Raw genomic sequence first — 22,049 nt, forward strand, 5'->3', positions numbered from 1 at the left:
AGGGGAGGCAGGATAGAGGCAGGATAGAACTCCTTGCCCGTAAGATAAAATGCACCGGTGACTGGGGCTCAGCCCTTCCCCTCAGTCTAGGGAGAAGCAGCAGCACCTACACCTTGAGGGGCTCTCGGTGAGCAGCGGTGCCCGAAGCCAGCACAGATTGTCCCCTTGAGTCTCAGAAGTTCCCCATTTTCCCGTTTAAAGTACAAATGCTTCCCTCCAACACCCTTCCCCCGAGACCTAAGGCTGTGCTACTTTCTCTCCACGTGAGCAGGGCCTGGGAGCGCGGCGTAAGATAGCTCTGAAATCTCTTTTATACTAAAGGTGAATGCAAATTTGTTTTTGAATCAATTATATATTCACACTTATTTTATTTTATTTAAAATGTATTTTATTGATTTTTTTTTTTTTTTACAGAGAGGAAAGAAGAGGGATAGGGGCTTTGAAACATCAATGAGAGAGAAACATCGATCAGCTGCCTCCTGCATGCCCCCTACTGGGGATGTACCCGCAACCAAGGTAACATGCCCTTGACGGGAATCAAACCTGGGACCCTTCAGTTTGCAGGCCACCGCTCTATCCACTGAGCCAAACCGGTTTGGGCATTTATGCTAATTTTTTATTGCAGTATAAAGATGATACCTCCAAGAAATCAGAAAGCCTGCAGCACTGATTTTTCTGGATCGGAGGGCCAGTCATTCCACTGACTGTCCGTCTAGGGGCAGCACCGCCGCCTCCCATTGGGTGCTCACGCCTCAGGTGTCGGTACCGAGGCCTGACCTCTCATGGCTCTCTGCCTCCATGTGCCCCTAACCTCTCCGCTGTCCTAACTTCCTCCCCATTCCTGAAGTAGGAGCTCCACTTCCTGTCACCTCCAAGTGCTGGTGGGTTTCCCTCACAACCCTCACCCCTCAGGGTCTGGAGAATAAGGCCAGTCTCCTCCTTCCTCTTCACCATTGCTTCCCCTCTGTCTCCTTTTCCCTCAAAAATGCTGGCCCCTTCGAAGTCATGTCCGCCTCCACCCCTCCACGTACTCATCCTTGTTGCCATTATTCACTGTGACTTCACGTGTGTCTCACAGCATCCGTGCAGGGACAGCCCGAGGGGGAGAGCTGACCCACCCCACACGCAGGCCTCCAAGGTCCGTATCTCCTTAGTTCCAAGAAGCTCTCCTTCCCTCCCACACTGGCCTCCCAGCGCTGTGGTCCCGGCCCGGCCGCAGCTGCAGCATCCGGGGCTTGCTGGACACGCACATTCTCAGGCCCCACCTCGCCCACCGAGCCAGGAACCCAGGGTGGGCCCAGCATCTGTTTTTCCTGGCCCTCTATATCCTCCCAGAGAGCAGCTTAGGAGCTGCTCCCAGGCAGGCCTTGCTATCAGGCTCTCTGTCCCCCCGCTGTGGCATTCTAAGCATCACCTCTCCTTCCAGCTCACGTATCCTAACCCCCTCACTCCAAGACACCACCCGTTTTGAGACTTGCAACCTGTTGCTCTTGTATTTTTTAAAACATCTGTCACCTCGCCTACAGTGGATCCCATTTTCCTCTTATCCTTATCCTTATCCCCAGCCTGACACACCCGACGTTTCCTGGCCGTGACCCTGACCTTTGCACCCCTCTCTCCCTGCAACTGCTCCCTTGGCAAAATCTGACCCTGGCTACAGCTAACCACCGCCTGTGCTAACACCTCACCTGCACCCAGGAGCTGAACACAGAAACAGTCATCAAATCACACTGGCTGCACACACGTCCAACAACGGCTTACCCCTCCCTGCCGGCTCCACCTCCCCTCCCTGGGATGACCATCGCACAACACGTCCCACCCTCCATCTTCCACTCACTTCCACGTTCAGCTGATGACCTGCCACGCTTCATTTCAGAGAATCAGGCACATCAGACAACCACCTCATCTTCCCACAGGACACACTCTGCATCTGAACCACGTGCTCTGCCTCCTGGCTCAGCGTCCCCTCCCCACCTCTCCCTGCCAAGTCCTCCAGGGCTCAGCTCTCTGCACTTCCTCCCCACAGTGATTCCTTTCTCTTCTGCATCCTGGTTTTCCTTCTCTTATGGAGCATTCCCACCTGAAGACATGCTTTCGGATCACCATTAATAAAACAAAGTCAAACAACAAAAATCCGGCTATGACGTCACCTGTAGGGTCCCACACTTTACCAGGCTCCACCATCAGACTTGTGGGTGAGTGAGTGACTCCAGACCTAGCCTTCCAGACACCCCAGCTGATACCAAATGGAGCAATGTCCCCGCAGGGCCTGACCAAATTGCAGGTTTGTGTGCAAAGTAAATGTCTTTGCTTTAAGCTACTAAATCTTGGGTGTTTTTCTAGGGTAGCAATCAATAACTAATCATTCTCAAGCCTGTTTTGTGTCCTCATCTTTCTTATGCTCTCAACGTACTCCAAGTGGATGCTCATCCCATCGCTCCATGAACAAGGCTTATACAGTCAGTGATCACCAATGACCTGCTTTCGTTACTTGACTTGCCAGCAGATTCATCGTGGTTCACCACGTGAATTCTTCCTCCAGGTTTCAAGGACCCACCCTTGTCTGGTGTCACTATAACCTCCCTGATGGCTCATCGCCTCCATTTTTCCAAATTTCTACGTGCTTGGGGCTTCCCAGGCTTGTTCTTGGTACCCTTCTCATCTCCCCCCTTCTCCCTGGATGAACTCATTCATCCCCAACATCACATACCAGCTGTAGGCTGATAGCTTCCACATTTACATATTCAGCCTGGACTCTTTCCAGAACTCAGATTCACGAACTCAGCTGCCTACTAGACATCTACCCTCAGATGGCAAACTTAGCAAGGCCAAGGCCAAAGCCCAACTACTGATTTTCTTCCCAAATCCCTTCTCAACTGCAGTAATGGCATCACCATTTACCCAGTTGCTTAGGCCAAAACCTAGATGTCATTCTTGACATCTTAGGTCTCATTTCGATCTATTAGTAGGTCATTCTATCAGCTCCACCTCCAAACTACATTCTGAATCAACCACTTCTCATCACCTCCACTACGACAACTCCAGTCCAGGCCACATCCTCTCACCTGGGCCACTGCAGAAGGTCCTAACCAGTCTTCCTGCCTCCTCTGGACAACCCCCTCCTCCCAGTCCATACCCAGCAGCCAGAGTAGTGCGTTCTAAGGCACAAATCAGTTCCTATCACTCACCCGCTCCAAATCCTCCAATGGCTGCCCATTTGCATGCAGAATAAAACCCACACAGCTCATCACAGCATCTGTCCCTGCCTGCTGTTGTCACGTTCCTCTGTCCCTGTCTGCAGACACACCAAGCTCGCTGGGTCCTACCCCTGCCTGGTCCTGCTGTTTGGCCTGCTCTCCCCTCAGGCATTCACATGGCGGCCTCCTTGACTGCCCCCCCCCCCCCCCCCATCGCCTCCTCAAGGAGGGCAGGGTAGGAATTATCCTACTTCATTTTCTTCAATTGCGTTTAACTGCAGTTGAAAACTATCTTATTTTTTTTCCTTGTTTACTATGTCTTCCCCTTAGAGTCTATAATGCTTGAGGACAGGGACTTCACCCGACACCACGGAATTCCCAATGCCTAGGACAGGGCTCGGCAGATACAAAGAACTCCAACACGTGTTGAGTAACCAAGTGCCTGACACACAGTTAGTGCTGGATTAATGGGAGCTATTAGTCCTTCAAAGACAACTCCTCTTGACTCCTTTGAGTGCCTGGGTTAGCAGGTTTTTATTGATGTGAAAGATAATGGGCCTTTAGAACTAGAAGAAGCTAGCTCGGGGATTTCAACCTTTCTCCCCCCTCACCACACCCGAAGACATGTGTCTGTCATCGGCTCAACTGGCTCGGTGTGAAGGCGGTGTCATGCCTGACCATCTTTTTGAATTTATGGACATTTAAGCAAGATTGAGGAGTGATTACAGGACAGTTTGTTCACATTAAGAAATTGTACGAATGAAATGTAACTTAATTTAGCCTCTGGCTAAAGAATCTAAACTTCAAATGCCTTTTCTTGTGGGTCAGTTGACCATGACCTGCCCCATTAAGACGCTGAGCTGCTGAAGTATAAATATATCATTTCAAAGAAGATTAAGACTCCACAGAGGGAAATGACAGCTTAAAGGAGTAATAATAGTAAGGGTTTAAGGAGGGCAGGGGTAGGAATTGAGCAGGGATTGCAGAGAACCTGGGGTTCACAGCCAGTCAGCCATAAGCTTGGCTCCAGATTTAAGAAATGCTTGAGCCATAGACTGAGTCTGCTGAGCCCTCCCTGGGCCTGGCCCCAGCCTACTGTCAATAACCTCCTTCATCAGCCTAAACTCATGTGCTGCCCCTCACTCCCTGTGGGCCTGAACACCACAGGGACCAGGAATCGCACTGTGTATTATACATTTTATCTTTATTCAGATCACATTTACATCCTTTATGCCTTAGATTCCCCCCACTCCCAGTTGATCATTTTACTTGTAAAATTTAGGGGAAATCAGTTCATTTTACCAATGTGAAAGGGGAAATAAATCTGGATTTTAGGTTTGAATATTCTGAGTACCTCCTACTCTTTGAAAATTAGGTTCTGGGGCTGTCCCTGTCACTAATCCGAACTCATACAAATCAGTCTCACCCTTTTTGCCTCAGCGTCATCTGTAAACTGAAAGGATACTGAATGGGGAAGCCAGAACTTGGTTTTCTGTCCTGGAAAATGGGGGTAATAAAGATTAAATGGGTTATAAAGATTAAATGAGAATATCTGTAATGTGAAATGCTTGACATAATGCATGGCGGTGATTACAGTGCTCATTACATGCTTTCTCAGCTAAATTAACCGTGACAGCCCTTCTAAGGCAACAGCTCTCCCCCTGGACACTCGGAGATCCTTCCAGCTGGTACCTAACCCGTGCAGTGCACAAGCATCTGGGGTGCCATCGGATTTGCACTCCATCTAGTGATAACTATTATTCACTCACGCCTGTTATTTACTCGGAACTGTGAGGCATTCTATAAGTTACCTAATTAAACACTCCTACCTTAATGAGGAGGCATTATTTTCTACATTTTACTAACGAGTAAATTGAGGCTCTGACAGGATTAACTATCTTGTCCAAGTTTATTGCAGTTAGTTAGTGCGTTTTAATTCTTATCTGACGCAGACCTGTCTGACTCCAAGGTCCATGTTTTCCCTACTCTGCAGTAAAACTAAATGTAGGGGAGGAATGGCAGCTGACAAATAGAAATGTTAAGAAATTAGACTCCTTTTTTAAAAAAATATTTTTATTGACTTCAGAGAGGAAGAGAGATAGAAACATCAATGATGAGAGAGAACCATTGATTGGCTGCCTCCTGGATGCCCCCACTGGGGACCGAGCCCACAACCCGGGCATGTGCCCTTGACTGGAATCAAATCTGGGACCTTTCAGTCTGCAGGCCAACACTCTATCCACTGAGCCAGACCAGCCAGGGCTGGACTCCTTCTTTAAAACAATTGTTTTATATATTTACTGTGGTCTGTATAAGGTGACTAAGGGAATTCTTTGACAGTTTTGAAACTAGGCACCAAACAAGTCTAATTCGTAGAGTTCTATCAATAATTTCAAACAGACCATAATATTATTTTGTTTAATATGAAAAGGAAATATATTTCAGATTAGAGGAAGCAACAATGAACTCTGGGCTACCTCTCAATAATGTCACTTCCCACCTCTCAATAATTTCGCTTCATACCTGCCTTCTGGTTCATTCTACCATCAGGTCCCATTTTTCTTTTCTTTTCTTTTTTATTAAAAAGTCCCAATTTTTGGAAAGAATGTTTTAATTCTTTTGGACTTTTTAAAAAATATATATATTTATTGATTTTTTACAGAGAGGAAGGGAGAGAGATAGAGAGCTAGAAACATCGATGAGAGAGAAACATCGACCAGATGCCTTTTGCACACCCCCTACCGGGGATGTGCCCGAAACCAAGGTACATGCCCTTGACCAGAATCAAACCCGGGACCTTTCAGTCTGCAGACCGATGCTCTACCACTGAGCCAAACCGGTTTTGGCTCAGGTCCCATTTTCTCTCACCACCTCCCATCCCCACTATGAACAGAAAGTGAGACTTGGGCATTAATTCTAAGTTTTAGAATATGCATTTTACGTGGGAGACCCAACTAAAAAAACACTTTCTCAGCCTACCAGGATAAAGAAATTACCTTGTTTATATCAAGATGTAGGTTTCAAATACTTATGTCACAAAAGTATCACTACTTTTTGCCACTTGTATAGTTTATTTGCATATTCATCTTAAAACAATACTTTAATATGCAATTTAAAGTGCCAACCTGAGTAACCTGGATTACGGGTTAACTGAAAATGAAAACAGTCAGACTCAATGCACCCCTTTAGCTCAGAGTAAGTCATGGGAGCTGAGTGTGCATAAATCATCCTACCACACTGCAGTGATTAATAGTGTCTAAACACATACAAAGAAGCTGTATTTATTTTTAGAGAATTATTTAAAGTTCAAATGGGTCACAAATTGCTGCTTTGCTAGATATAATTGCCATTCTATTGCTCTTGTTTTATTGACTAGTTCTTAATCCTGAGGCTTATGCCTGCTTACACCTGAGATAAGCATGCTTTAGGCATTTGTGAATGACAGAGTCAGCAGCTGAGCTCGGAGGGAAGGCGGTCAGGGGCCACAAGGCTGCAATTCTTTCCATGTTAATGACAGTAATGTAAGGCTGACACATAAGCAGTATGCATTCAAAACACCGACACCTGATAGCAGGCAAGGAAGAGAGAATGGGAATTCCAGAGCGAGGGGGGGAACACTGAGAAGACATAACTACTCCAGAGACGTGAAGAAAACTACAAAGACGGAGCCCTGGCTCTGCCATGAAAAGGAAACCAATCACTCCCTTGGGGTTGATCCCTCAACAGTTTCAGGCCGTTGTGGTCCTGCTCCTTTCAGGGCTGGAAGCACTATTTAATTTCATGGAAAAGGAGACATCTCCGAACAAAAGACTGCCATTTACCCAGAGAGAGGCCTGCTTATCAGCGAGGAGCTTAATAAGGAAAATAGTTTGTGCCTTGCACAACTTTCAAAAGCCGTTATTTCTATTCAATTTTTGGTAAGTTAACAAAATAAGAGCCTGTCGAATGAATGAAGCACAGGATGGGAGAAACGATACAGTGGTAATATCTTGAGAGCTTAAGTTCCATTACTTTTACTAGAAGGTGCAGTGTATGCCTCAAGTGTGCTTGGTCTGCTGCAAAGTATGTTCATTTTCAAGAACGGAATGCTTAAATGAGGTCACATTTGGAGGTCACACCCCCGAACAAACAACCATATGCTGGCCTGTTCTAGAGTATCAAAAACTTCAATTGCTCAGTTAAATTAATCAAATTATAAAACGTTCCTTCTAGGAATTTCAAAAGAAAAAAAAGTATGTGAGCAGTATTTCAAATATTCACTTTCGGATGAATGATATGATGTAAATTAAAATTAGTACAAACTAGTAATTGAATAGTAGCAGAATTAAATATAGACTCTTTTGTTGCATAGTGGTCAAAATGGTTTATTCATATCTGGTAAAATCAGAACCGAAATGATGGCACGTATAAAGGACAGATAAAGTGGCTCTTTCACTACAGTCCACTGAATCCTTAATGCTCCATCCCCCGCTGCCCATGATCTGACATGTGGACTCCACAGAGACCCATCTCAGCTGGCAGCACTCTCCACCTCTGCCCAGGGGCCGGCCCCCCTCATTCAAAAGCCCTCACAACTGGTCTCTGAGACTTTATGACGTGCTTCCTTCCTTCTCCTCTGGCATCTTTTCCCAGATTGGCTCCTTGATGTGTTCTGGTAACCGTTCTAATTTTGTCTAAAAAGAGAAAAATAAAACTATAATATAATGTGGTCTTAACTGAACTCTTTGGCAACAAAATAGATTAGTTTTATTCCCTGAAATCCTCTTGGCTTCTTTTACCTCCCAGCCCTACTTGCCATCCCCCCCGCCGCCCCCCCCCCCCCCCGCCCCAATACCCCTCTCATCTTTTTGTAGTCTGTGAACACAGAGAGAAGAAAACTTGATGGTATATAAAACCTGATACATATAATCTATTTGATCCTCAGTGATCTCTAGGGACTGCCATCTAATGTGGCTCCCATGTCTGGATAAAGCCTGGGAAGGAGGGAGACTTTGGAGGCAGCTCGGAGAGGATTTGGCTGCAGTGCAGGATTATTTGGTTGAACTGGCACCACTGCCCAGGGAGGTGGAGACCCCAACCACCATGGCAATTCTGCCTCCAGGTCTGCCACAGGCCCTCCCCTCCACTCCATGGGCCAGGACAAGGCTGCAACCCTATATAATAAAAGGGTAATATACAAATCAAGCGAATGGTGGAACGACTGGTTGCTATGATGCACACTGACCACCGGGGGCAGGCCCTCAATGCAGGAGCAGCCTCCTGGTGGTCACTGTGCTCCCACAGGGGGAGTGCCGCTCAGCCACAAGCTGGGCTGATAGCTGGCAAGAGCCTCTCCCGCCTTTGCACTCAGGCCCGGGGAGCGGGCCTACGCCATCCGTCAGACATCCCCTGAGGGCTCCCGGACTGAAAGGGCACAGGCTGGGCTGAGGGACACCCTCCCCCGATGCCAGTGCACAGATGTGCTGTTGATATTTGGCTCAGTTAACTAATGAATTTGCCGACCACTGCTCTACTGTATTAAAACAATACAGATTGTTGGGGAAGGTCATAAAAAGACATGACTGCCTGTTTGACCTGTGAGCTGAACCCGAGCAATCAAAGGCTCCTTGCCTCCTCCCCTGTGTTTTAGACTGTGTGTTCTGCTGCTTTCCCTGCTCCAAGGATACAGGTTTGAGACAGAAATGTGGTATTGAGGATATCTGGACCGGGTACATGACTGACCTGTTAAGGTCTCCTGGATACATGAATGACCCAAGGTGGGCCTCTATCTGACTGCTAAGGTTTGGCAGGTGTGTTCAGAAAGCACACTGTCTTGCAGCTGCCCATGACAAAGCTGGTCAATTCTCTTGCTTATTAAACCTGCCACCTACCGTTTGGAGCGGTCTCCCTCCTTGTCCTCCGCATCCCGGTGGTTTCAGATCACACCTGGGAAGCTCCCGGGAAGGTTGTGACCCCACTCACACTACCCCCAAAAGAGGTAGGAATTAGTCATACCTTTGTAACTTCCATGGCAACGCCTTCAGGTAAGTTTCGCTGAATGTATTCCAGGTAGACATCTGCTGTGCTTCCAGTTAGATGCTTTAGCTGAAATTTCAAACATGACATTGGTTCACACTCTGCCGTCAGAGTAGACATTTTAAAGCGTTAATGGTGAAAGTGGTAGGACCTTCTCTTCCTCTCGGACTCTGACACAGAATCCCATTTTAAAAACCCTGTAGATCCTCCGGTGGAACTGGATGGGGAGCATGGCCCTGAAGCATCCGCCTCCCAGGTGTCTGAGAGCCAGAGCCCATGGGACCCAGCTGGAAGCACGGTGTCGAAGCAGTACACCTACACGAGTTTCACAAGAATACTTAAGACAAAACACAAAAGGAAACAAAGACTAGATTATAAGAGTTAGTATGAGCTTTTCTGCATGCTCCATGCTGAGTTGTTTCTGTTGGACATGGGTGCATAAAATTTTGGTGTGTTTTTTTTTTCCTTCTATTTAACAGTGGAACTACATCTTAATATTTGTATCCTCAATGTATCCTCAATGCCTAGTACAGAGTTTCCAATGGAAAAGATGCACAGTTGTTTTAATAACATTTATAAATAATTTACCATGTGATGAAGTATTCGCAGTGTTTCAGATAAATACTCATTTAATCCTCCTCACACTAACCTAGAAGATGGTACCATTATTATTCCCATTTGTAGGTCAAAGAATTGAGGCCCAAGGCATACAGCTAGTGAGTGCCAGGACTAGGACCCGGCTACCTGACCCCAGAATCCAGGCACTCCTTAACCACAAGACTATGTCAACCCTCGTGGATGCAGAAGTTAATGAGGTGAATGAAAAAATCGTAATGCTGCCATAATAGACATGGGGAATCCAGGAAGCTGTGAAAAGAATTATTAGGACCGTATGAAAATTTAACTAGAATTTTTGAAAAGCAAGCAAAATTATTCCAATGTTATCTTATTGTACAAAATTAGTCAGCTGCCCTAGCTGGTTTGGCTAAGTGGACAGAGAGAGCGTCGGCCTGTGGGGACTGAAGGGTCCCGGGCTCGTTTCTGGTCAAGGGCACATGCCCGGATGCGGACTTGATCCCTGCTGGGGACATGCAGGAGGTGGACGGCTAATCAATGATTTTCTCTCATCATTTACGTTTCTATCTCTCTCCTCTTCTCACTTCCTCTCTGAAATCAATAAAAATATATTTTAAAAAATAAATAATTAGTCAGCTTCCTAGCAGGTTTGATTCAGTGCTCAGAGTGCAGGCCTATGGACTGAAGGGTCACGAGTTCAATTCTAGTCAAAGTCATGTACTTCTGTTGCAGGCCTGCATGAGGCAATCAATCGATATTTCTCTCTGTCTCTCCACCTCCTTTCCCCTCTCTCTAAAAATCAATGGAAAGAATATCCTCTGATGAGGATTAACAGACAAAAAATAATGCTGGTATGGTTTGATCTGTTGCTCTGAGAAATACAAATTGTTCTAGGGGTAATCAAATTTTTAAAAAATTAGTCAGCAGCATCTGCATTATTGAGCTGAAGTAGAACTATTCTAAGCGATGGCTTTATTTGAGTTTGATTTTCCTATCTGTTGCTCCCATAAACACAAAAGGACCTTTTACCTTCTCTGCAATCATTAGCATAAGCTGACTAAAAGGAAGTCAGCCAAGGTGAAAGGAAAGTTTTGCTAGCATGAAATGTGGGCATTTCAAAAATACCTGACTATCTGAAAGAAACTCACCTCAAAGCACCTGTAAAGTGTTCTCATTTCATACTGAACTCTGTGCTTCTTGAAAATATGCACTGATTTGAGAAGAGTAAATCGCTCTATTTTCCTTGGAGGTTCATGTCTGAAAATTAATGGGCAAAACAACATGCTCAAGCTAAGTGATGATAAATCCTTAGTCAGTGATATCAAAGCACGATCCCACAATTCTGCAGGTCAGGTTCATGCTCAATTACAGGCATTAACTACCATTTACAGACTTCTACTTGTCAGGACTGTCATCTACACTTAACAAACGATGTCATAAAGCTCAGGCCAAAATAAACACCTTGGACAGCAACACAAACATTTTTTTCTCACAGCCCCAAAATTGAGCCTTGTCATGCAAGCACACGCACCCTCTCTCTCTCTCCCTCCCTCCCTCCCTCTCTCTCTCTCTCTCTCTCTCTCTCTCTCTCTCTCTCTCTCTCACACACACACACACACACACACACACACACACACACCCCTCCAGCTTTTACAGCCGCGAAGTCCCTTACTGACCAAATTTATGAACTGTGAAAAGTCACACCAATGTGATGGACACAGTTGTAATGTCTGCTGTGTTATTTTAGGAAAACTTACAGACGATCCATAATCATAAAACCATAGTCTGTTATGGAACACGTGGATTCATTGTGTTTTGTAAAGAGGTGAGCTGGCACAGCCCCAATAGGCCTTGTTCTACATCGGGAGCAGGTGACGAGACAAAGGAGGGAGCTACACTGGACCCTGCAGTGACGTCAGGGCCCAGAACGCTCACCTTGCTCAGACATGAAATTACCGAGTGGCTGGTGTTTCTCAGGGCAGTTTTGAAACAATGAACATATTAGCCAAAGATCATCAAATCAAAGGGTCTATAAAAGGACTGCTTGCCCACCTAACGGCCTCTCTGCCTCATGGAGATCCCAGACAAAAGATCTGTTGCGCTGAGAAATACAAATGGGATCTCCTGTCTGTGAAATTGGTAGAAAAAAGATTTCCTTCATTTTCCTGGTTCACTCATTATAGCATGTAAACATTCTAGAGGACAGGAGGGATGACCCTGCTAGGATAAGCTACACCCTCCCTATCATGAGTTCTATTCCATTTTAAAAGCTCAGACGTGGCTGGAATCAGCACCATTTTCTGGCTGACCAAGTTAAAACAACTGACCGTCAGATTAGGAAAGATTATACTTACACTTCAATAGAGATCCCGAGTTCTTTAGCAGCAAGCACGGCAAAATATTCATAGCTGTCCAACACTGCCTTATCATGGCCTTTTACTAAAACTGACAGGCGCTTATACAATGTGTCTGGTTCATCAGAAATAGTTATCTACAATTTTGAAATAAAAAAGAAAAGTTTCATTTGTGGTTCCTCTAATATTTACAACTAAAATATTTAACGTATTATCCTCACTCAATTGAGCAACTTCAGAGTTTAGTAATAAAGGGGGAGAAAAATGCTATGTAACATTTTAACACTATAAGCTCAAGTATCTCATTACTATCACATTCAGATCTGCACAATGACCCTTAGAATCTGTTAAAATGCAGTTTGAATCAAAGGGACATTCAAGGCAATAAAATCACTAATGGAACCTTCTAAATTAAGAGTTATTGAGCCCCAAATTCACAAGGGAAAGGATTTTGGGGTCTGTTAACAAAGTAGCCTGGTCAGAAGACCTGGATTGGGAATTAAACTGCGACTTCCAGCTAAATGGCAATGGACAAGTCACATAATCTCACTGCACTTTAGTTTTCTCATATATAAAACAGCATACTGATGCTACAGCTCACAGCATTTCATTAGAGAACCAGAGGCCCTGTGCAGGGATTCGTGCACTCAGGGGGGTCCCTTAGCCCGGCCTGTGCCCTCCTGCAGTCCGGGAGCCCTTGGGGGATGTCTGACTGATGGCTTAAGGCAGGTGTCGGCAACCTATGGCTCCAGAGCCGCATGCGGCTCTTTTGAAGCTTTACTGTGGCTCTGACAACTTGCAAGCCTGTGTGAAAATGAAGGTAACGTCTTACAGCCCTGATGTGCTGACACTGTGCACTGAGGTTCAGGAGCAAAAATCCCATTAACCAGGTAAATTAAATATTTTAATTAGCTATTAATTTGCAAAAATATATTTTACATTGTTAAGTGAAAAAGTCCTTTTTTTCTTCAGATTGACAGCTAACTGCACGATCCGGTATATAGCATTAAGGTAAGAAACAATATATGCAGTGTTATATTTGTTTTAAATGTCGCAATGGTTTTGCGGCTCTCAGGTTTTTTTTTCCTTCGGAAACGGGTCCAAGTGGCTCTTTATGTCTTAAAGGTTGCAGACCCCTGGCTTAAGGCGTCAGTCAATATACTTAGTGCTGCTGTGGAGGCGGAAGAGGCTCGCCACCACCCCACACCTGCACTTGCCAGCTATGAGCCCGGCTTCTGGCTGAGTGGAGCTCCCCCTGTGGGAGTGCACAGACCACTAGGGCAGTGTTTCCCAACCTTCTCTCATGATGAGAATCACCTGGTGGAGTTGTTAAAACACAGATTCCTGAATCCCAACTAAGAAGTGCTAAACTAGAATTTTTGGGAACATATAGGTAAAATTGTATACTTAACTAGTGCTCTAAGACAGATTTTATTATATACAGAGCACTAAGTTAGGTATGCAATTTTACCTATATGTTCTCAAAAATTCTAGTTTAGCACTTCTTAGTTGGGATTCAGGAATCTGTGTTTTAACAACTCCACCAGGTGATTCTCATCATGAGAGAAGGTTGGGAAACACTGCACTAGGGGACAGCTCCTGCGTTGAGCATCTGCCCCCTGGTGGTCAGTGAACATCATAGCAACCAGTTGTTTCACCGTTTGGTCCATTTGCATATTAGCCTTTTATTATATAGGATTATAGGCTTGGTGCACGAAATTAGTGCACAGGGAGGGGGTCCCCTCAGCCCAGCCTGCACCCTCTCCAATCTGGGACCCCTTGAGGGATGTCCAATCCCGGGGATTGGGCCTAAACCGGCAGTCGGACATCCCTCTCACAATCCTGGACTGCTGGCTCCTAATCGCTCATCTGCCTGCCTGCCTGGTCACCTCTAACTGCCCCTGCTGCTGGCCAGGTCGCTCCTAATTGTCTCCGCCGCCCCCCCCTCCCCTCCCGCTGGCCTGGTTGCCCCACACAGCCTGCTTGTTCAGTTGTTTGGTCGTCCCTTACTAAACCCCCTACTGGCCTGGTCATAGGCAGCCATCTTGGAGGTCCTGAGGGCTAATTTGCATATTACCTCTTTATTGTATAGGACATATATATATCTTTTATTGATTTCAGAAAGGAAGGGAGTGGGAGAGAGAGAGAGAGAGAGAAAAACATTAATGATGAAAGAATCATGAATTGGCTGTTTGGTCTATTTGCATATTAGCTTTTATTATATAGGATAAGAAAACAGATTAAAGTGTTTATAAATGATAAAGCATACTATATAATAAAAGCATAATATGCAAATTGACCGAATGTCATAATGACCCATTGGCAGGGGGCAGGGCTGGAGAGCAGGCAGCACCAGGCCAGCCAAGGCGCAGTAGCGGCCAGTGGTGGAGGGGCGATGGGGGAGGCGGGCTGGCCACTCACCAGCGAGCAGCAGCCCCCAGTCAGCCTGCCCGGTCTCCTCCCTCAGAGGGAGGCCAGACTGTGGCTTACAGGACATCCCCTGAGGGCTCCTGGGCTGTGAGAGGGCACAGGCCGGGCTGAGGGAGCCCCCATCATGGGGGCATGAATTTTCGTGCACGAGGCCCTCTAGTTGTTATATAAAGGTAATTACTATTCATATTCTCTTTTTTTTATCCTCACCTGAGGATATGTTTATTGATTTTAGAGAGGAAGAGAGAGAGACAGAGAGACAAACATTGATGTGAGAGAGCAACATCAATCAGTTACCTCCCGTACACGCCCCAACTGGGGATCAAAACCTGTAAACTAGATAACCCCCTGACCTGGAACTGAACCCACAACCTTTTAGTGTAAGGGACGATGCCTCAACAGACTTAGCTAACCTGCAAGGGCCCATTCATATTCTTTATTTTAAAATGTCTTTAAGAGAGAAACATTGATCAGCTGCTTCCTGCACAACTCCCTACTGGGGATTGAACCCACGACCCGGGCCTGTGCCCTGACTGGGAATAGAACCAGTGACCTCTCCGTGCATGGGACAATGCTCAACCAACTGAGCTACGTGGGCCAGGGCCATCTTCTTTTTAAAAAATATATTTTTACTGATTTTAAGAGGAAGGGAGAGGGAGAGAGAAACATCAATGATGAGAATCATTGATCGGCTGCCTCTTGCACACCTCCTACTGGGAATTGAGGTTGCAACCCAGGCATATGTCCTGACTGGAATCGAACCACAACCTTTGGGTTCATAGGTCAACACTCAACCTCTGAGCCAAACCAGCCGGGGTAGGGCCATATTCTTTATTAGGCTTTATTTATGGTTTTGCCTGCCATAATAGAAAAATTACTCATTTCTAATTAAAATGTTATGAGACTGTACACATAACTTCTAACTCTCCCGCCCTAATACTTAAAATCTTAGAAATAATGGGTTTGATGTTTCTTTCTTCCAAGAGGTGAATCACCTTCCACTTCATTCATCCATTAAACCAGTGATTTATACACTAATCCAATGATTCAGGGTTAATTACTTTACCCCTGAAAGGAGGTCTACTTACATAACCAGGAAGCTAGACATTCACTCTCAATTATCTCAAATAGAGTTGTTGGAAGAACAGAATATACTAATATCCTATGGCAAAAGTTGGGGGACAAGAGAAGGGGGAATATAGCCCTAAGATGTATTCTAATTGGTTTCTATAGATTTTTTAAAATTAAGTAATTAATTAGTTTAAAAAAAATTTTTTTTGAGAGAGAGAGAGAGAGAGAGAGACTGATTTGTTGTTCCATTTATTTATGTACTCATTAGGTGACTCCTGTATATGCCCTGACTGGGGATTGAACCATACATACCTTGGCGTATTGGGATGACACCCTAACCAACTAAGCTATCTGACCAGGGCTCCCTACAAGGTTTGGAATTAGTTAAAAATACTAAAATTCAGGAGATTTCACAAAAATAAATCAGATTTCAGTTTAGCTTGGAAAATTTAGATAATCTGGCATCACTAGGTCTGACTTCCGACACGGCAACAAGTGGCTGGAGTAAGTAGTAGCTGTCTCACTTCTCAGGGGCACAGCCGGTCATGTGACCACGCTGTCACCCCTCCTTACAGCCGGGGCCATGCAGGCATCTGAGCTGCAGACCTAGGGATGTATGCATTGTCATGGAAATATATCCAGTATCTACTAAGTGGAAAAAATGAAACAGTACATTATGTATAACACAATTCTACTTTGGTGTGCATATGCCTAGATATAATGGTTACATACAGACTAAAAAGATTCATACTAAACTGTTACAGAGGGTTATTTGAGGGGTGGAACTGGAAAAAATGGGACTCTATAAGGATTTCAAAAAATTACGAATAACACAAAAACTGGATTGAAGGAACCATGGCTTTTACTTAAATGAAACAAGGTCATACAGCTACTTCTGGATTTGACTTGTATTACTGCTCTTTCTCACTGTCAAGGCCCTGGCTCACTGTCTTAACATGAGAACAAAGACTTGACAGCTACAGAAAACAAGTTTTCCTTGAACCTATCACATATCCTGCATCATTCATTATGACGATTCTTCACGTTATTCCGAGTTACAAGAAAAAGACTGCTCACTCCCACAGTGTGTGGGGTAAATAATTTATCCTTTTAGAACTTGCCTCGATACCCTGAAAGAGAACATGGGCACCAGGGACATCAGAGAATACTCTACTCAGGCACCCTATGCAATTGCCAGTATTTCATTAGTCATAAGGCATTTGGGAAACAGCCCCACGTGGAATAAGAAGTAGAAGCTAACGCAGCTCCCTGTGCAGGATGCAGGCAGTACATACCGCGGGCCTGGTTACGTCCTTGGGAACATCAACATGAAGGTTTGAAAACTGTACCCACTTCATGCTGGAACTGCTGTGTGGAGGGGAAAAGAGACACCTCAGTGAAATACCACAGGAGCCCACTCCTTGTTCAGTGAAGCACATCTAACTGCATACTTACAGAAGAAAGGCGCCATTTCTGGGTGCACCGATCTTAGAACTGTTTACAGAAAAATCCCTCGAACCCTTAAAAAAGAAACAGGCACATGTTAGAATTAAAGTCAATCACCAAACCGTTCAGTTTTCACTAAAAAAAAAAATCAAAAGATGTATGCTGTTTCAAATAAAGAGCTATCTTGTTATTTCCGATGAAGATATTGGGTAACTAAAATGCCAAATTAGATCTTATTTAAAAAAAACAAAACACAAGACAATAGTAGCACTGATAATCAAAAGGGACTCTCAAAATACTAGAGAATCTATATATTTTAAAGTGTAGAAGAAATTTTTAAAACAAGTAATTCTCACATTAAAATGACAGCTATAACTTAAATTTGTGGACATCAAAGAAAAAATGTGGCTTAATTCCCCCATTATTTTTTACAGATTAAATGTAATCCAATATAATACTTATTTGCCTCAATACTTTGGAACAAAAATGTCTTTATAAGTTATTGGGTCGGCAGCTAAGTAATTGCGGGTTTCACACATATATGGCTTCAGTTGAATTTTTAGGTTTGCAGACGTAGTACAAATGTAAAACACATTTTGTTATTTGATAGTTGGCTATCCAGCTGTTAATCAGTAAAAAAAGTTTTTTGATCTGTTTTGTAGTTTTCGTTTGGCGTTCGTTGAAAAATGGAAAATCAAAAGGAACATTTTCGTCATATTTTGCTTTTTTATTTCCACAAAGGGAAAAACGCATCACAAGCTCATAAAAAGTTATGTGCTGTTTATGGTGACGAAGCCTTAAAAGAACGGCAGTGTCAAAATTGGTTTGCCAAATTTCGTTCTGGTGATTTTTCACTCAAAGATGAAAAACGCTCTGGTCGTCCAGTTGAAGTTGATGACGCCCTAATCAAAGCAATAATCAATTCGGACTGTCACAGTACAACACGTGAGATTGCAGAGAAGCTTCATGTATCACATACATGCATTGAAAATCACTTAAAACAACTTGGCTATGTTCAAAAACTCGATACATGGGTTCCTCACGAACTGAAAGAATCACAGTTAACACAACGCATTAGCAGCTGCGATTTGCTAAAGAAACGTAATGAAAATGATCCATTTTTAAAACGACTGATAACTGGCGATGAAAAATGGGTTGTTTACAACAATATCAAGCGGAAAAGATCGTGGAGCAGGCCAGGTGAACCAACTCAAACAACATCAAAAGCTGATATTCATCAAAAGAAGGTTTTGTTATCAGTTTGGTGGGATTACAAAGGAATTGTCTACTTTGAACTCTTACCACCCAACCGAACGATCAATTCTGATGTCTACATTGAACAACTAACGAAATTAAACAATGCAGTTGAAGAAAAGCGGCCCGAATTGACAAATCGAAAAGGTGTTGTATTCCATCATGACAATGCAAGGCCACACACATCTTTGGTCACTCGGCAAAAATTAATGGAGCTTGGTTGGGATGTTTTGCCACATCCACCATATAGTCCTGACCTTGCACCATCTGATTACTTTTTGTTTCGATCTTTACAAAACTCCTTGAATGGTAAAAATTTCAATAATGATGATGATGTCAAATCGTACCTGATTCAGTTTTTTGCTAATAAAAAACAGAAGTTTTTTGAACGTGGGATTATGATGCTGCCTGAAAGATGGCAAAAGGTCATTGATCAAAATGGGCAATACATTACAGAATAAAGTTATTTAGTTCCATGAAAAAATTGTCTTTGATTTTCTTTAAAAAATCCGCAATTACTTAGTTGCCGACCCAATATTAAGAGTTGAAATAAGAATTCTGAAGTACACTTCTTTTGAATTTTCTATCCACCTTTTCCAGCATATGTATTTCTTGGCTTGGCTGGGACAACTAGTTTATAAACAGAAATAAACACTGAAACTTACATTCATTTTACACCATTACTGTGCCTCAAAACAATCCAGCTTTTCCAAATCCTTTGTTGTCAGCTCCCCCTAGTGGATCAAAACTTCTATATAACATGGTACTATATATATACTTAATTTGCTATCTGTTTTTCCTTTAAGCTTTCCTGAGATTTAAAGACAGATCTGGTAACATAGAAAGCCATACCAGAAACCTACATGATCCTATTAACCAATGTCACCCCAATAAATTTAATTTAAAAAGTGTAACCCAAGAAACTGGAAGCATGGATCCTTAAAACTACTCTGAAGGTGAGAATAACTGTTTAGCACAACTGAAGTTTAATTATAACTGAAGGTCATCTAGAGAAAGATTTGTGGAATATAATGAACAGCATAAACTGATCAACAAAAACAGATCCAGAGACAGAGAAGCATCGACCAGACTGTCAAACCTCAGAGGGAAGGTTGGGGTAAGGGAGAGAGATCAACCAAAGGACTTGTGTGCATGCATATAAGCCTAACCAATGGACACAGGCACCATGGGGGCGAGGGCATGAGGGAAGGTGGAGAGGAAAATGGGGGGATAAGGACACATATGTAATACCTTAATCAACGAAGAAAAAAAAAAGCTACTCTGAAGATGAGAGTAACTGTTTAGCACAACTGAAGTTTAATTATAACAACTGAAGGTCATCTAAACATGTTAAAAAGCCCATTCTTAGTTTTTTGTCCTCCTTCCCTTCCTCACCCAAGATGGAAGCAAATTAAGTATTTTATTTAATATAAATAAATTGTATTTAATATTCTCCCTTGGATCAGGGAAAAACAAAAAGAGGAGGAAGTCGGGTACAATACCAGGCAGGAAGAAGTAAGAGCCATTCTTCACACAGAATCACCCAGAAAACTCCCCCCCACATTTCTGCCAGTGACCCCACTAATTCAGTGTACACCTGCCACTTCTATTCTCCCAGTATAAACCTCTGCTTCTGCTTACTTATTGTTTAAATGCATTACTTTTTTGGAGACAGAGGATGGGAGGAAAGAGAGTAACATCACTTAGCTGCCCCGCTTATTTATGCATTCACTGGCTGACTCTTGCAGGCGCCCCGACTGGCACTGAATGAAACCCTGGACCAGCTCTCACCAACGAAGCTACCCGGCCCAGGCAAACACCTCTCTGCTAGGAGCTGGAGGCTAAGTGCTGTTACAGCCAAGACTAACCTTCAAATGTTCTTAACATTTTCTTTTTGAGGAGGTTAAAGGTTACCTGGGTACGTGTCTTTGTTCAACATTTCAACCTCTAACACCATCAGTCTTTTCTTTAAAAAAAATTTTTTTATTGACCTTTCTCAGAAAGGAAGGGAGAGAGATAGAGATCCAGAATCATCAATGAGAGAGAAACATCTATCAGCTGCCTCCTGCACAACCCCTATTGGGGATGTGCTCGCAACTAAGGTACATGCCCCTGGCCGGAATCGAAGCTGGGACCCTTCAGTCTGCAGGCCAACGCTCTATCCACCGAGCCAAACTGGCCAGGGCACCATCAATCTTTTCTTAAGAACCGTGGTTCTCAAAGTGTGCGCTGAGGGCCTCTGGGGAGCCTGGCACACCCTCAGGGGCCTGCAAGACTGAAGCGACCACCACAGGAACACCGAGGCTTTGCGGGCACCTCTCATCCTCACAGTGAGCTTTCCCAGAGGCGGAGTGATGTGCGGTATGAATACAGAAGCAGATACAAGGCTCCAGCTGTCTCCAAAAAGCCAGACCTTCAAGAGATTCGGAAAAACATAAAACACTGCCAGTCGTCTCATTCTCAGTAAATGTTTTGGAAAATTTAATTATTGTCGTAAATATGTTAATTAGGTTAACATGTAATGAGTGTATGGGTGTTATTTTTAAAGGCACAAGCACTTTTAGGATTCTCAGTTTTATTTTCTGAAAAGCTACATATCGGTAACTGAGACCCACACAGACAAGTCGTCTGGAGCTGACCATTTTTAGGGTGTCAAGGGGCGCTGAGGCCCCAAACCTGCAGAACCGCTGCTTAAGCTTCTGCTTCTGCAAAGGACCTCGCAGCGGCTATTTCACCCCCACCTCCGACGTGAGTGACTCGGACCTAAATCTCAGAACCCCTGGGCCGGAGGAGAGCGTCTCGGTTTAGTTTGTGGGGAGGATCTGAGATCTCAGCCCCTCATTTTCTCCAGGCGGGTTTCTGGCCTTCTGAGCCTCGATTTATTTTGCCAACATAAAGGGGGGAGGGTCTGGGATGTGTGTCGTTCAACATCCTTTCCAGTTCTGTCATTCTTTTTTGTTCCTGCCTTTGCCCTGACTTCTGCTTTATCCCATGCGAGAATTCGAGATAAAACCAATCCCTTCCTGGCCACCGTCCTGCAAACGAGCCAAGATGCGGAATAAAATCGCGGAAGGCTCCTGGTGGCCAGAACGACGGCTGTCAGACAGACTTGGGGGCAGCTGTTCCCGCGGGCCCGCCTAGCTCCCCCGCCTGCCCGGTACCTGCCTGCCAGAGGCGCCGGCACAAGGCCCCGAGCGCTGCGCGCGCCGCCATCTTGCCGTCGGCGTCCCGGGATTGCTTCCGGGGTCACGGGGCGTCCTCGACCATAGAGTTCCGCAGGAGGAGAGAGTGTACCCTCTGTTCCGGCACCGGAAGGACCATAGAGATAGAGTTCCATGCTTTGTAAGGGCGCAACTGGGACTCTGGTCGGCTTCCCGGCCCGGTACCCGGTCTTGGTGAGGTTCCTGCAGCCTGTTTGTGGATAGTTTCCAAGGTCCTGCAATGTTTTCCTCTACAAATCGTTTTTTGTCCTGTGTGGTTCCTGTTTTTTTACAGGCAAACATAAACACGTGCTTGGAACAAAAATACGTTGACAGCGGTTATCTCTGGGTAGAGGATTAATGGTTGATTTGTGTTCCTAGTTCTGTAACTTGAAAAATGTTACAAAATCCCTTTTCCTTACTGCAGGAGCCTTGTAGTTATGGCCTCAATCCTGCCCGCCTTCCCCATACCAATTGGCATTTTTGTCAGCCATGCTGTGCACCGC

General features: G+C 44.5%; 1 protein-coding gene across 4 annotated transcripts; it reads right to left on the minus strand.

The window, feature by feature from the left end:
• Positions 1–7,535: 7,535 nt before the first annotated feature.
• Positions 7,536–21,589, minus strand: MRPS10 (mitochondrial ribosomal protein S10). 4 transcript variants are annotated; one of them, XM_084890318.1, is made up of 7 exons: positions 21,509–21,589; positions 17,099–17,163; positions 16,939–17,011; positions 12,143–12,279; positions 10,937–11,045; positions 9,192–9,281; positions 7,536–7,870 (listed from the first exon to the last, which is right to left on the minus strand). In XM_084890318.1, the coding sequence occupies exons 1-7, from the start codon at positions 21,554–21,556 to the stop codon at positions 7,787–7,789; spliced, it is 606 nt and encodes a 201-aa protein (XP_084746444.1). In that variant the 5' UTR covers positions 21,557–21,589; the 3' UTR covers positions 7,536–7,786. The 4 variants fall into 4 exon arrangements, with proteins under 4 accessions (XP_084746444.1, XP_084746445.1, XP_084746446.1 ...); XM_084890319.1 differs by having other exon boundaries at positions 16,939–17,008; positions 21,509–21,561; XM_084890320.1 differs by having other exon boundaries at positions 21,505–21,560.
• Between the last annotated feature and the right edge of the window lie 460 nt (positions 21,590–22,049).

Source organism: Pipistrellus hanaki (genome assembly GCF_964339955.1).
Source record: "Pipistrellus hanaki genome assembly, chromosome: 7".
Lineage (NCBI taxonomy): Eukaryota > Metazoa > Chordata > Mammalia > Chiroptera > Vespertilionidae > Pipistrellus > Pipistrellus hanaki.

Excerpts from the sequence above, each read along its gene's own strand:
- MRPS10 (XM_084890318.1), bottom strand. The coding sequence starts at position 21,556 with ATGGCGGCGCGCGCAGCGCTCGGGGCCTTGTGCCGGCGCCTCTGGCAG. Across the intron at positions 17,164-21,508 it reads TGTGCCGGCGCCTCTGGCAG|GGTTCGAGGGATTTTTCTGT; the intron begins GCAGGTACCGGG and ends TTCTTTTTTAAG. Across the intron at positions 11,046-12,142 it reads CTCGGGATCTCTATTGAAGT|ACATGAACCTCCAAGGAAAA; the intron begins GTAAGTATAATC and ends ATTAATTTTCAG.